At 45.1% G+C, this 14,304-nt stretch overlaps 1 protein-coding gene across 13 annotated transcripts in view; it reads left to right on the forward strand.

Moving 5' to 3' along the window:
* Nucleotides 1-14,304, forward strand: part of CAST (calpastatin) — a 264,338-nt gene that overhangs the window by 137,723 nt on the left and 112,311 nt on the right. For 9 of the 13 annotated variants that reach the window (XM_073624543.1, XM_073624542.1, XM_073624550.1 and 6 more), the window contains one exon: nucleotides 4,137-4,211. In XM_073624543.1, coding sequence (XP_073480644.1) covers nucleotides 4,137-4,211 — 75 coding nt within the window. Of the gene's footprint in view, nucleotides 1-4,136; nucleotides 4,212-13,202; nucleotides 13,376-14,304 lie in introns of those variants that run through there. The other 4 variants (XM_073624551.1, XM_073624555.1, XM_073624553.1 and 1 more) reach the window with 2 other exon arrangements.

Raw genomic sequence — 14,304 nt, forward strand, 5'->3', positions numbered from 1 at the left:
AGCAATGATGGGGTGCTATTCCTCACGGGAACACTAATGATGGGGTACTATTCCTCCCAGGAACACCAATGATGGGGCACTATTTCTCCCGGGAACACCAATAAATGGGCACTATTCCTCCCAGGAACACCAATGATAGGGCACTATTCCTCCAGGAACACTAATGGTGGGACACTATTCCTCCCAGGAACACCAATAATGGGACACTATTCCTCCAGGAACACCAATGATGGGGCACTATTCCTCTGGGAACACCAATGATGGGGCACTATTCCTCCGGGAACACCAATGATGGGGCACTATGACTATTCCTCCGGGAACACCAATGATGGGGCACTATTCCTCCGGGAACACCAATGATGGGGCACTATTCCTCCGGGAACACCAATGAGGGGGCATTATTCCTCCGGGAACACCAATGATGGGGCACTATTCCTCCGGGAACACCAATGATGGGGCACTATTCCTCCGGGAACACCAATGATGGGGCACTATTCCCCTCCCCCTCCCAGGAACACCAATGGGGCACTCTTCTCCCCCTTCCAGGAACACCAATAGGGCACGATTTCCCCCAATCCAAGGAAACTATTTGGGGCACTACTATTCTACCCACCCCCCCAGAACACCTATAAAGGCCCCCCCCCCAGTAATACTAGGATGGGGTACTGGTCATAAACATTTATCATAAATGTACTGTGTGTGTATTTTACTTTAACTGTTGGCTACCTTCGTTTCAGTGTGCACTGTGCAGATCGCCAGCTCAGCTCCCCTCACAGCTGCTTCTCGCCTCTCTGTTCCCTCGAGGCAGCAGCGGGCGGGGCTGAGAAGTTCAGTGGGGAGCTGACGTCAAAAGGGGGAGGTGCGGACGTGCCTCGTCAAAGGGTGGCACCTTGTACACAGTAAGACGAGCGGCACGGACGTGCGGCGCGGACATGCGGCGCCTTGTACACAGTCGGACAGGGGGGGTTTAAACGGACGGATGGACGGAAGGTGCGGATCAACTAATCGATAATGAAAATCGTTGACAACGATTTTCATTATCGATTATTATCGATAATATCGATTAATCGTTGCAGCCCTAAAAATCTGTATTCTTTTTTTTCTTTGCTAGAAAATTACTTGGAACCCCCAAACATTATATATTTTTTTAAAGCAGAGGCCCTAGAGAATAAAATGGTGGGTGTTGCAATTTTTTTCTGTGACACGGTATTTGTGCAGTGGTCTATCAAACGTAATTTTTTGGGAAAAAAATTATTTTAATGAATTTTAATTCACAAAAACACAATATAATACCCAATTCTTTGGTAAAATATAAAAGATTGTTATGCTGAGTAAATTGATACCAAGCATGTCACGCTTTCAAATTGCGCACACCCGTGGAATGGCGACAAACAACGTAAATTATATTATCCAGAGGTGACGCTTTAAAAGCCTTTACAGGTTACCACTTTGGATTTACACAGGGGGTCTGGTGCTAGAATCCTTGCTCTTGAGCTGACGTTCGTGGTGATGCCTCACATCTCTGGTGTGACTGCTGTTTACGTACGACGCAGGATCAACACTTGTGTTTGCCTTTGCCTGCAAACACAGGGGGGGGGGGGGGGCAGTAGATCTTTTCTTTAAAACATTTGTTTTTTATTTAGTTTTTGTATCTTATGTTTTACAGTCACAGAAGGGACAGGAGGCAGTGTAATAATTGTGGTGTATTTGGTGTGCGATGGAAGTTATTCAAAGATGAATTTATCACTTTGTTGGCTTTGTGCCCAATCAATCAAATCTGAGCTGTGATACTACTGAGTCTTCTTGTTGGTTAATAATGTGATTCTATGCATTTCGATGATTATTGGTGCCTTACAATGCACAGCAGAAATCTCATTTTATGCCATTTATTGTCAGAAAAATCTGATATAGAATTTTATTTTAGGACAAAATGTAAATTTGGCCACAAAACCTGAAGCACAGATGTACTTATTATGTACATGTAAATACATTGAAGCTACAGCAATATGTCAGTCTGTAAATTGCTGTAGGCCCCATGAGGGAACAGAGGTTCTATTGTCAGAATTTCTGATGAATAAGCAGCCTCTGTAGCAAGATTTAGTCAGGTCTGACTGTGTAGAATACCTGAGTGTGCACATGTGTGGAATCATTGTTAGGTGTGGCCTTGTGCGTCATTACGAAACAACACTGTATAACTAGAGTACACCTCCTGCAATTATTATATTTTTATCCTTCATAATAATACTTGTGTATGTACAGTAAAAAAGAAAAAATATATATACATATCTGTTCAGTACTAAACTGAAATCCAATGTGAGGCTGTAAATCCTCCATGAGTGCTTCTACTTGAACTTTATTTGTTAGGCCAGCATGACCAGCAGAGGTGGGTGATAGGACAATCAATAGGGTTTCCTTATTGATATGAGCACCAGAAAAACTGTTCTAAATTTGCAGTTAGGCCTTTCCCTAATACACAATGGAGTTGATTTTCTAAAAGCAAATAGAGCAGGAGTAGGCAACCTTAAAGAGGTGGCGATCTACCTGAACAACTTGGGATAAGTCAAAACACATCTTAACTATGGGGTTTTACTGCCCCCCAAACTGCAAATGTAAATGAACCCCTACTATTCTGAGCCCCCTAGAGGGCTGCTTTCACACTGCGGGTGCAGCGCAGTGCATTGCGACTTTCCTGGGTTAGCTGCACTTTACCATAGACTTCTATTATTATATCCTGCAGCTGTGGTGCACTTTCAGAAAATGCACCAATCCCACAGGATAGAATAGAAGTCTATGGCCAAGTGCAGCTGACCCACAGAAAAGCTGCAGGTATGCTGCACTGCACCCGCGGTTTAGGTAAACCACAGCACATCCCTGTGGAAGCAGCCCTATAATATTCTGCTCAGTGTATTGCTTCACGCTAACCTGAAAATCTCTTTCTTGCTGCTGGCACCACTCTGAAGACCGCTAGCCGGGATAAGAGGTGGAGTGCAGTTGGTATCACTCGGCATGGGACAGGAGTCGTCACTACAGAGGAGGCATCTGCTTATGTGGCTCTTGCTCTCTACTACAGCTCCAACTTTACAAATAGTCCCTCTGCATGGCACTCTGATGCTCTGGAATGGCAGGTCTGCAAGCCCAGACTGCGATCTACCAGTCACCTGGCTGCAGTCTACTGGTAGATTGCGATCTACTGGTTTCTGACCCCCAAAATAGACTGTTCCCCCTTGCAAGGTCATTTTCCTCAGAGCTTAGTGAAATGAGGGGAAGCTTTGCTGACTTTCCTTGTTCCATCCCATTCCATCATCATTTATTTTTTATTTTTCTTGTATTTGATTAGGTTTTCATTGCAAAGGGACATTTCACCACGCTGTGGGAAAAATTCCTTTGCAAAGTGCAACTTCCCTCAGAAAGTGAACAGACTATTGTGCCGTTAGTAAATCAACTCCAGCTCTTGAGAGTCTAAGCACCAGAATTGTTTTGCTGAGAAAGTTCATGTGTAAATGTGGCATGGGACAGAGAGGGTGGAGGTTTGTACTTCCTGCCTGGGATTTCAGTGCAGGTGAGGCACTGTGTTTTCAGCACAGGAAGTTCGGAGCTTGTTGGCTTGATGGATGATTATCTGGTATTTTTCTGTACTTGGGTAGTTTTTAAAGAGAGAGTATTGCAAAGATGTTCTAAATATGGGTGTTTTTTTTTTTTTTTAAGCTACCTCCTAACTCTGACAACATGCTGTGGCTTTAACAAAGCAAAGGGAATTAAAAGAGTATGTTTGGAGATGGGGTAAATCTAAATAAAAATTCAGAAGTAACAGGTACATGTCTTTTAAACATTAACATTTTGGTTATTTTATTTATTTAAAAAGAGGGGAAGTTGCAGCTTTGCATGCCCTCCACAGGATGGTGCTATATGCGTCTACACGGGTCACACATAGCTGAGGCTCGCTATGAAAGCCAAACATGTAAATCGTATTCGGAGTCTGTATATAAGCAACAGCTGTACATTGGCTTCTATTATATTATATTATCTTATTGTATGTTCTTTTTTTATGTCATCTCAGACTTAGACTCACCTAAGCCTTCCTTAAGTTACTGGAGTCTTCAAGTTGAGGTAAATATATGCCATTTCATGTTTTTCAGAAGAAGCAAGGAAGTACCAGCGCCAGCGCCACTGCTAGTGCACCCTCGACAGCAGCTTCAGCAGCGAGCAGTAAGGTAAATTGATTACGTTCCTACTGTCATCCTTTTCTACTATTTTTACAAATATCTAAACAGTCTGCACCTAAGATGGGCTACTAGGTGTGCAGCCCTTTCTTTATTCAGTTACGTCATCAACCAAGTAGCAAATGGCAGTATTCTTCCATGGGGACTGCTGGTCGCAACCCCAACCAACCTTAAATCAAAACAATAAGGACACAAACAACAACCTAATGGCATGAAATGGCTGCGGCACTTTATCGGTTTACCAAAAACTTACCAATGATGATAAACAACAAGAAAACTTAATTCAAATAAACAATGAGTACAACCAAACTCGCCCCAATTAGCTCACTTATAAGAACTCAAGCATATTCCTGAGATATAGCAAACGCCCACCCTGGATCCAGGGCGACAGAGAACCACATAAAAATACCACGACGGGTGGGGGGAAGAGAGCTTGTTCCTAGAAGGTCCAAAGAGGATAATTTCCGGACCCAGCCACCTTTTAATTACTTCCGGACCGCCCACCGCACATATACTGCGGCAGGGCAGCCCGGCTGCATGAAATAACGTTCCTGTACGTTGTTCGACTTCCGAGTCTGTGGCGTATGTGAGCCATTCAGCGGGTCTGGCGGTTGCGATGGCCGCTGGCCACCCATGATTATTCGGAAGGACAGACAGAATGGCGGTCTGTCTATGTAAACAAAGCAAACCGTCATTCTGTCAGACAGGGAGAGAGAGAGATCTTGTGTTCCTGCTAATCAGGAACACAGTTGTCTCTCTTCCTGCAGTCAGTCCATCCCCCCCACACAGTAAGAAAGCACACCCAGGGAACATACTTAACCCTTTGATTGCCCCTGATGTTAACCCCTTCGTGTGCCAGTGTCATTTTATACAGTTGCAGTGCGTTTTTTTTTTAAAAGAGTGGGTGTAGATTGCGCTGGACTGACTCGATCAGTCAGTGTTGTAGGTTGGTAGGGTGTGGGCAGATGGGAAGACTTGGTTTACAGATGTCCGTGCCCAGTTTAAGAAAAAGTTGGTGGTGAGCTCTGTATGGACTTGGGCTGCTACCTCCGTGTACGGCCTAGAGGTCGACACTGCGTGTGTTGTAGAAGATAACAAAGTAAAGGAGTGCCTCGAAATTCGATAAAGGTAAGCATATTGGTATTTTATTTCAGCAGTAAATCAGGCCAATGAGTTTCGGGGGACTAAGGGCTCCCCCTTCATTAAGGCTGCTAGTGGAATTGGTTATGGAATGATCCTGTTGGAGGGTGCCTTTGGCATATGACTCGGACTGTTAGATGTCCACAATGTTGGCCTTTTTTACTGCTGAAATAAAATGCCAATATACTTACCTTTTATCTAATTCCAGGTGCTCCTTTACTTTTTCATCTTCTTCAGTGCATTTTTTTCTTTTTAGCACTGATTGCTGTATTGATGTCACTGGCCCCCAAAAAGTGTCACTTGGTGTCCAATTTGTGCGCTGCAATTACTAGTAAAAATAAAAATGTCATAAAAATATCTCATAGTTTGTAGATGTGATTACTTTTGTGCAAACCAATATATGCTAATTGGGTTTTTTTTTACCAAAAATATGTAGCAGAATTCATTTTGGCCTAAATTGATGAAGTGTTTTTTTTTATATTATTGAGCGTCTTTTTATAGCAGAAATTTAAAAAATGTTATTTTATTTTTTTTCAAAATTGTCAGTGTTTTTTTTTATAGCGCAAAAAATAAAAAACGCAGAGGTGATCAAATACCACTAAGAGAAAGCTCTATTTGTGGGAAAATAAAGGACATCAATTTTGGGTACAGCGTCGCACAACCACGCAATTGTCAGTTAAAGTAACGTAGTTCCGTATCGCAAAAAATGGCCTGGTCATTAAGGGGGTAAAACCTTCCGGGGCTAAAGTGGTTAAATGGCCTCCTTCCAGAACATTCCAGGTGTTCCCAATGGCTGGACAAATCACCGGGGAAAAGACTTAGGAATCCTTAAAGGGGGCAGTGCGCCCATATATCGGTAATGACAGTGCAAGGTATCAAACAACAGTTTGGCAAGCGAGGGGGGAGCGGCCGCAGCCTAACGAAGGTGGGCCCAAAGGGTTGTGCCCCCCTTAAACATGGAATTAGAGGACACAGCGAAGGTATATTGCCCAGGAATAAACACTTTTGTATTAGTTATGATTATAAGATAATGTTAGAACATTGGTAATGTTTTACTTTTGATACGCAAACACCAGATGGGTCTGGCAATTACTTTCCCTGATTTTGCAAAGGTCCCCCCTCCCCTTCTCTATAGCATAAACCTGTATTGAAAGCTGAGCTGAGAGTAAGGCCTGGTTCACACCTATGCAGGTTGCAGTTTGCATATTTTCGGTGCATTTTGCATTTTTCAATACACGTTTTTGATCCATTGAAGTCTATGGAACCAAAAACTACAAAAAGTCCCTGGCCTTTTCCATAAAATACACAGATGTCAACATGACAAACAGGAAACCATGTTAAATGGACTGTAGTGTGTTTCTGGAAAACTGAAAATGCACTAAAAAATGTATAGGTGTGAACCAGGCCTGAAAGTTTATTAACTACTTTAATACTGAGCACTTTCACCACCCTTCCTTCCCCAAGCCATTTTTCAGTTTTCAGCGATGTCGCATTTTGAATCATAATTGCCTGTTCATGCAAATGAACTTTTAACCATTTTCTTGTTTGTTTTTTAGCAAAAAGAAAAAAATACCAAACATTTAAAAAAAGGAAAAAAAGTTTTTCTTAGTTTCTCTTAAAAAATTTTGTAAAGTAATTTTTTCTCCTTCGCTGATGAGGCTGCACTGATAGGGCAGCACTGGTGGGCACAGACTGGTGGGCACAGACGGGCTGCATTGTAATCAGGGCACTGATGATCAATGCCCTGATTACCTTTTCACGTCTTCCCTGTGAGGAGATGCCACTGATCGGCTCACCTCACAGTCTGTCAGTGTGAGGGGAGCCGATAAACGACACTTCTTTGTTTACAGGCGATCGGCTGTGATTGGACACAATCACATGGGCAAAGAGCCGTGGCTCTTTTGCCGGGGTCGTGCCGTGTCCCAGGAACACGGCGCGATCGCTGCTAATCTGGGCGCCGTCATATGATGTCGTCCCAGAGCGAGAGCCACACCGCTCCGCCGTCATTTGACGGTGGGCGGGCAGCAAGTGGTTAATCTGCTGGCTGAGATGACAACCAGGCCAGATTACACCTCCACACCCATTGCTGTTTCCCCTTGGGAGATTTCTCTTCACTTCCTGTCCTGGAGATTTAGCAGGGATTAGGATAAAGTCTCTTAAAAGCAAGGGATATATCCCCTTCTAGACAGTTGTTACTGGAGCAGGTTTTCCCATTGGAAGATTTCCCCTCACCCTTACTGTGACAACTCAAAATGTTCTGTATTGAAGACAACTGTCACTAGGACCAGTAATGAGGGTAAATCTCCCCAGCGGGGAAAAAGACAGTAATAAAAACCTGAAAAAGGCTCTAACATTTTATTCAAAACTTAAACATTTTGGCTTTATATACACTTAAAAATATATGCACATTTTTTTTTTTCATTTATAGTGATAGTAAAGGTTTATTATTTATTTATGCTAAACTATAAAAAAAAAACAACTGTTATACTTACTGACTTGGTGCAATGATATTGCACAGAGGAGCCCCTTTACCTCCTGGAGTCCCCTGCCGAAGCTGTCTGTACCTTCTTCATCCAGGGGCCCCCTTATGCCTTGTACTGACGCCCATAAACAAACAGCGTAGCTTGGCAATGCCCCCCTTATGCCCCGTACACACGATCGGAAATTTGGCCAGCAAAAGACTTTTGAGAGCTTTCGGTCGGAAAATGCGACCGTGTGTATGCTCCTTCAGACTTTTGCTGGCGGAATTCCAGCCAGCAAAAGAGCATGAGAGCATGTTCTCAATTTTTCGGTCGGAAAAAGTTCCGATCGGAAATTCCGATCGTCTGTACCAATTCCGACGCACAAAACTCCTACGCATGCTCGGAAGCATTGAACTTCATTTTCCGGCTCGTCGTAGTGTTGTACGTCACCGCGTTCTTGACGGTCGAAAGTTCGGCAAACTTTTGTGTGACCGTGTGTATCAGTGGCGGAATTATAGGGGTCGCTGAGGTTGGCATGGCGACCGGGCCCCTTGCTGCAGGGGGCCCTAATGGGCCCCCTGTATATAGTACTTTGGTAGGAGGAGCGGAGACAAGCTCCCCCGATACTAAGCCGAACTGTATTCGGCACTGTGCAGGGAGCTGGTCACATTGATTACAAAGTGAAAGCACAGTGCTGTGCTCTTTGTCTCCCCCCTACAGTGCAGTACCCAGCAGGAAGAGCTAAGGTAAAAGTCTGCTGTTTTTTATCTACTGTATGTGTGTTTATATGTATGTATGTATGTATGTGTGTGTGTGTGTGTGTGTGTGTGTGTGTATGTATGTATATGTGTGTATGTATGTGTTTATAATTCAGTGGCGGTGCGTCCATAGGGGCGCATGGTCACCGCCCCCTCTCTCCAGGCACCCCTCTATCACAAATAGATAGATTCATGCATAGCGTGAATCTATCTATGGCCGCCACTGCCCCCCTATTCAGACATCTGGCCCCTTTTTGGACGCCGGGCGCCTAAATTACACCGGCGGGGGTGTTTTTAAAGCACTAATAGGCTTCAAAATAGGTGAACTGCCATGCTTGGCGCTCACAGTCCACCCAGGTGTGTTAGAAAAGCGAATAAATATTCGCATTCCTAACACTGAACCGCCTCTCCACCAATCAGGTGCTCGGGTCTGTTACCTGTCACCTGATTGCCTGAAACGACAGGCGCCGCTATTGGATGCCTATCAGGAGGAGAGGGTGGGAGGGGATGCATGGAGGACCCCACTCATCGCCGTCACCCGCTGCCCCACCGAGACAGGGTAAGTCCAGGGCAGACTGCGAGCGGGCAGGGGGGTCACAGTGGCTGCGTTTGCTGGGCACAGTGGCTGCGTTTGATGGGCACAGTGGTGGCAATTGATGGGCACAGTGGCTGCGTTTGAGGGCACAGTGGTGGCAATTGATGTGCACAGTGGCTGTGTTTGATGAGCACAGTGAGGCTGCTTGCGCCCCCAAAAAATTTTGAGCACCATCTGCCAATGTCACGGAACGCCCCCACACTCCGCTTGAGTGCTTCCGTCATATACCGCTTCCTAAGTTCTGGAACACGAGTCCAATGGATCTGGCTATAGGAACCCCAAGAACTAGACAACACCAGTCTTGGAGTACATCAGAACTACCTTTATTTTGAGATCTCACAGACCTTTATACAGCAGGGATGACTCAAAGCTAACCTAATTAACATGACCTAATTTACTACAAAATGTACCCAGACCAGATGACAGTCTTGTGGGCACCGAGCTTCACATATTAATACAATTAACAATACAAACAACAATCTCCCCCCTCCTCAGCCTAGACCATTCGTCTATTAGCCAGGGCTGGTGGCTAATGTGATCAGCTCTCTCAATTAACATAAACACATGTTGATAACACCAGCATCTCCTCACAGGATGTGTCCCAGCAGAATGAATCAGTCTTATCAGCAGGGGGCTGCTGGAGGAATCCCCCCTCCCTCTTCAGGGACACAAATCTACAGTAAGGAGTCCCCATACAATATATACATGACTGAGTCCGATTAATACAGTTCAGACTGGATTTCTCATTCACCTCAAATGCTAGGGCCCATAATCGGTGGGCAACAGGCTTGCACACAGTCCTCTCCAACAGCCTCCGCTCTGGCCATGCCCGTGACATTTCTCCCCTTTCGGCAGGAGACTAACACAGGAGGAGACCCCAGATGGGTTGACTCCGAAGTTAGTCCACAGCTCCAGTCCTCTACTGCCTGTACCCACACAGTACCCCAAACAAATTATTCCAAACAGTGCATTACTCACCCAGCCATCCTCTGCCTCTCTCAGAGAACATATCTGCCGCTGGGGAAAGGCTCGGACTGGCCCTTCTCCCTGGAATCCTTTCTGCCGCTGGAGAGAAGACAGGGGGACTGGGCTCACTCTATCCTGCTGTTGGGGATCTGGGCCGACTGCCCAGCATCCCTGGGGTATACAGGTGGGGACTGAAGCCCCATCAACCGACACCAGATCAAGCTGCAGTTGTGAGGTGATGACTGCATTCTCTCCTTGGATCCTGATCTGCAGCTCACGATAGACTGCCACCTCCTCACCTTGGGCCTCCACAATTGCTGCAGGTGTGGGGCAGAGGTCTTGGACCCTCTGTCCGGTTGCCAGCACTTCTGCTGGGGGTTTGCCAGGTGGTTCCTCCTCTACAGAAACGTCTATTAAATCCCCAGTCTCTGGAAGTGGTAAAAGTGTGGGACAGAGGTCTTGGACCCTCTGTTCAGTTACCAGATCTTCAGCTGGAGAAGTTTGTTTTAACTCCATAGATGCTGCTGGCAGAAAATCACATGTCCCTGTCAGTGTTGTGGGAGAAAGGCCGACTACCTCTTCTCTCAGGAAGGCCGAAGCCACTGTTGGTGCTGGGCAGAACACAGTGAACTTTGGCCCTGATAGCAGCTCTTCTGCTGGAGGCTCATCAGGTTGTTCTTCCTCAGCAGAAAAGTCTATCAAATCCCATGTCTCTGCAACTGATGTCTGGGAATAGAGGTTCACCATCTCCTGTCCATGGAACCCAAAAGATGTTATCATTTCTGGACAGAGGTTAGCAGAGCTCTGCCCTGTTGTCAGCACTTCAGGTTTGGGGACGGCAATCTCCGGATTTTCCACTGCCGATTCTCTGGCATGCTGCTGAACTTGTTCTAGCAGTTTCCTGTATGCCCTTTCCAGATGCTGTTCCTTCCTTAGCAAATGGTCCAGATCAGGTTTGAGCTCTGAGACCCCTGCAAGACCGAGCATAGACTCTCTATAGTCTCTCATGTCCTCAAGGTCAGGTTCCCCCTCATCGCCAAACATAAAAAGATCTGTAAGGTTCTCCCACAGCAATCCAGGGCCGCCAAAGTCATATCCCTCCGGAGAGCATTCTGTTGTCTCCCCTAAATATCCCTCCTCTGCGTGCCATTGCAGAGCCCGATAACGATTGTCCAGCTCTATCTCCTGCTGGACCAACCTGTCCAACTCAGTCACCCATTGCTCCTGGGGCTGCTCTCCCAGGAATGCCATCCGCAATGCCCGTTGGTCACTGGCCCGTTGCTCTTGGGTTGGAAAGCACTTGCCCTGTTTTATACCAGCGAGACGGAGGGCTGCAATCCAGAGCTCCACCCGAATCAGCTGCCTGAGCTCCAGGTATTCATCCTCAGACACAGTCCTGGTGTACGTTGAAAGGATGATCCGCAGCAGCCCCGGGAATTCTGATGCCAGGTCCATATCTCCGCTGGGGTGACTGAAGTCTGCTATGCTGATCTTGGATCCAGTTGGAGGTTTGGATGTCCCAGACTTCAGACTTCAGGAAGCTTTCCCACTGCTTGCCACCAATGTCACGGAACGCCCCCACACTCCGCTTGAGTGCTTCCGTCATATACCGCTTCCTAAGTTCTGGAACACGAGTCCAATGGATCTGGCTATAGGAACCCCAAGAACTAGACAACACCAGTCTTGGAGTACATCAGAACTACCTTTATTTTGAGATCTCACAGACCTTTATACAGCAGGGATGACTCAAAGCTAACCTAATTAACATGACCTAATTTACTACAAAATGTACCCAGACCAGATGACAGTCTTGTGGGCACCGAGCTTCACATATTAATACAATTAACAATACAAACAACAATCTCCCCCCTCCTCAGCCTAGACCATTCGTCTATTAGCCAGGGCTGGTGGCTAATGTGATCAGCTCTCTCAATTAACATAAACACATGTTGATAACACCAGCATCTCCTCACAGGATGTGTCCCAGCAGAATGAATCAGTCTTATCAGCAGGGGGCTGCTGGAGGAATCCCCCCTCCCTCTTCAGGGACACAAATCTACAGTAAGGAGTCCCCATACAATATATACATGACTGAGTCCGATTAATACAGTTCAGACTGGATTTCTCATTCACCTCAAATGCTAGGGCCCATAATCGGTGGGCAACAGGCTTGCACACAGTCCTCTCCAACAGCCTCCGCTCTGGCCATGCCCGTGACAGCTTGCGCCCCCCAAAAAATTTTGAGCACCATCTGCCAATTGATGCGTTTTTTTTTTTTTTTAAGAATTTTTCAGTTTGCTTGCGCCCCCCAAAAAATTTTGAGCACCATCTGCCACTGGTTTATGTGTGTGTGTGTGTGTGTGTATATATATATATATATCGCTCTTTTTTTGTTTATAGCATAAAAAACGCAGAGTTGATCTAATAACACCAAAAGAAAGCTCTATTTGTGGGGAAAAAAAGGACGTCAATTTTGTTTAGATACAGCATCGCACGACCGCGCAATTGTCAGTTAAAGTGACGCAGTGCCGTATCGCAAAAATTGCTCTGGTCAGGAAGGGGGTAAAATCTTCCAGGGCTGACGCGGTTAACTTAGTTGACATTAGCCACCATTACCCAATAAAATAGTGAATCTACCTAATGAGACCTCAGACAGGAACAAAAACCTGACAGTTTCTAAACTTCATTTCTGGTCTGCCCAGTATTAAATATAATAATATGGTTTTGCTTTGCGTAGTCAGTTATGACTGGCTGGGTGCTTTTCTCTACAAAAAAATTCAGTGGCATTTCATATACACACAAAAAAGTGCTACTTTTTTCCCCAATAATTCTAAAATGACTATCGCTGATATTGACTGTCATGGGCTTCATCATATTCATCACAAATCTTTTTACAATACAGTTAGTCAGCAGCTTTGTCATAGAAATGTCATAATACTGGTGTATTTAGAAGACGATGTGCTGGAGGTTGTGTACGTCACATAGGCCTGTGAGGGTTAAGCAGTACTGAGACATAGGTGGAGCAGCCCAGCCCTCAGGGTGGAGATTAAAGTCGTTACTGATGCAGTTTGGAATGGCTGTGACATGTCATATGTATGCGTGAGATTTGGGAAGAGCTCACTTACGTAGCAGACACAGAGGGGTTTGGCAATATTAAAGAGCAGTTTTAATGTTTTGGTTCAGAAGCAGTACAGTGTACCTCTCAGGACACGGGCCTAGCTTTTAGGATATAAGGTATGTGTTATATTTTTCATTACAGTCACTTCAAGTACTTCTGCTGTGTAAGCTGCTGATCTAAGCTCTGTAGAATTCCCAGATGTTTAGAGGAGTTTTCGTTGGGTGTGTAAGGCACACATTTTCAGAACTGAAATATTTCACATGCATGCAATGCACACATACAAGACATATATGTAATATGTATGGAGTAGTTCTAGTCATGGAAGTCAAGTTCAGAAGTAAGCTGTGAGTGATAGAACTGTTCTGTGTGCTGAGCAGGGCGATCTGTAATGAGCGGTGTGTCTTGTAGGCCTGCTAGCAAACCGTTATCAAATGAAATACATGCAGATGTCTGACTGTCCTTTAACTGTATGTGCCACCATTTTCCTCCCACACATGCACGTTTACAGCATGTATATTAAGTGAGAACTCCGACAGCCTTTATCTGGGGGGGGGGGTTTTAGTAGAGATCAGAAAACATCATCTATCTTGTCCAATTTCTATTTATTGAGGACCTGCTTGCTAGGAATATCTCATCTGTTTTCAGACGATATGCAGGATTGTTGTTTAAGTTGGACAGAATTGGCTAGGCTGGCTCATTTCTTAAACGACCTTAAGGTCTGGTTCACACTAATGCGACTTCAGTTGTACAGAATCGCACGACAATGGAAATTGCAGTTTCAGTGGTGCCTGTGCACATTAATGTAGCTTAGTGCAACACGTTTTTGGAAAGGTACATGTGCTAGTTTGGTGCAATTACAATGCAGTTTTGTCCTTATAGACTTCTATGGAAGCATACCAAAAAAAAGAAATACATCTTTTTATTGGGATTTTGTGTATAAAATCCAGTCTTCTACAAAAAGAATGCATAAAGCATGAAAACCTGTCAACGCACTACAAAATCGCACTGAAATTTAGATCAAGTCACAGCTGCAGTAGTGTGAACC

Source organism: Aquarana catesbeiana, linkage group LG01, assembly GCF_042186555.1.
Source record: "Aquarana catesbeiana isolate 2022-GZ linkage group LG01, ASM4218655v1, whole genome shotgun sequence".
NCBI classification, from domain to species: Eukaryota; Metazoa; Chordata; class Amphibia; order Anura; family Ranidae; genus Aquarana; species Aquarana catesbeiana.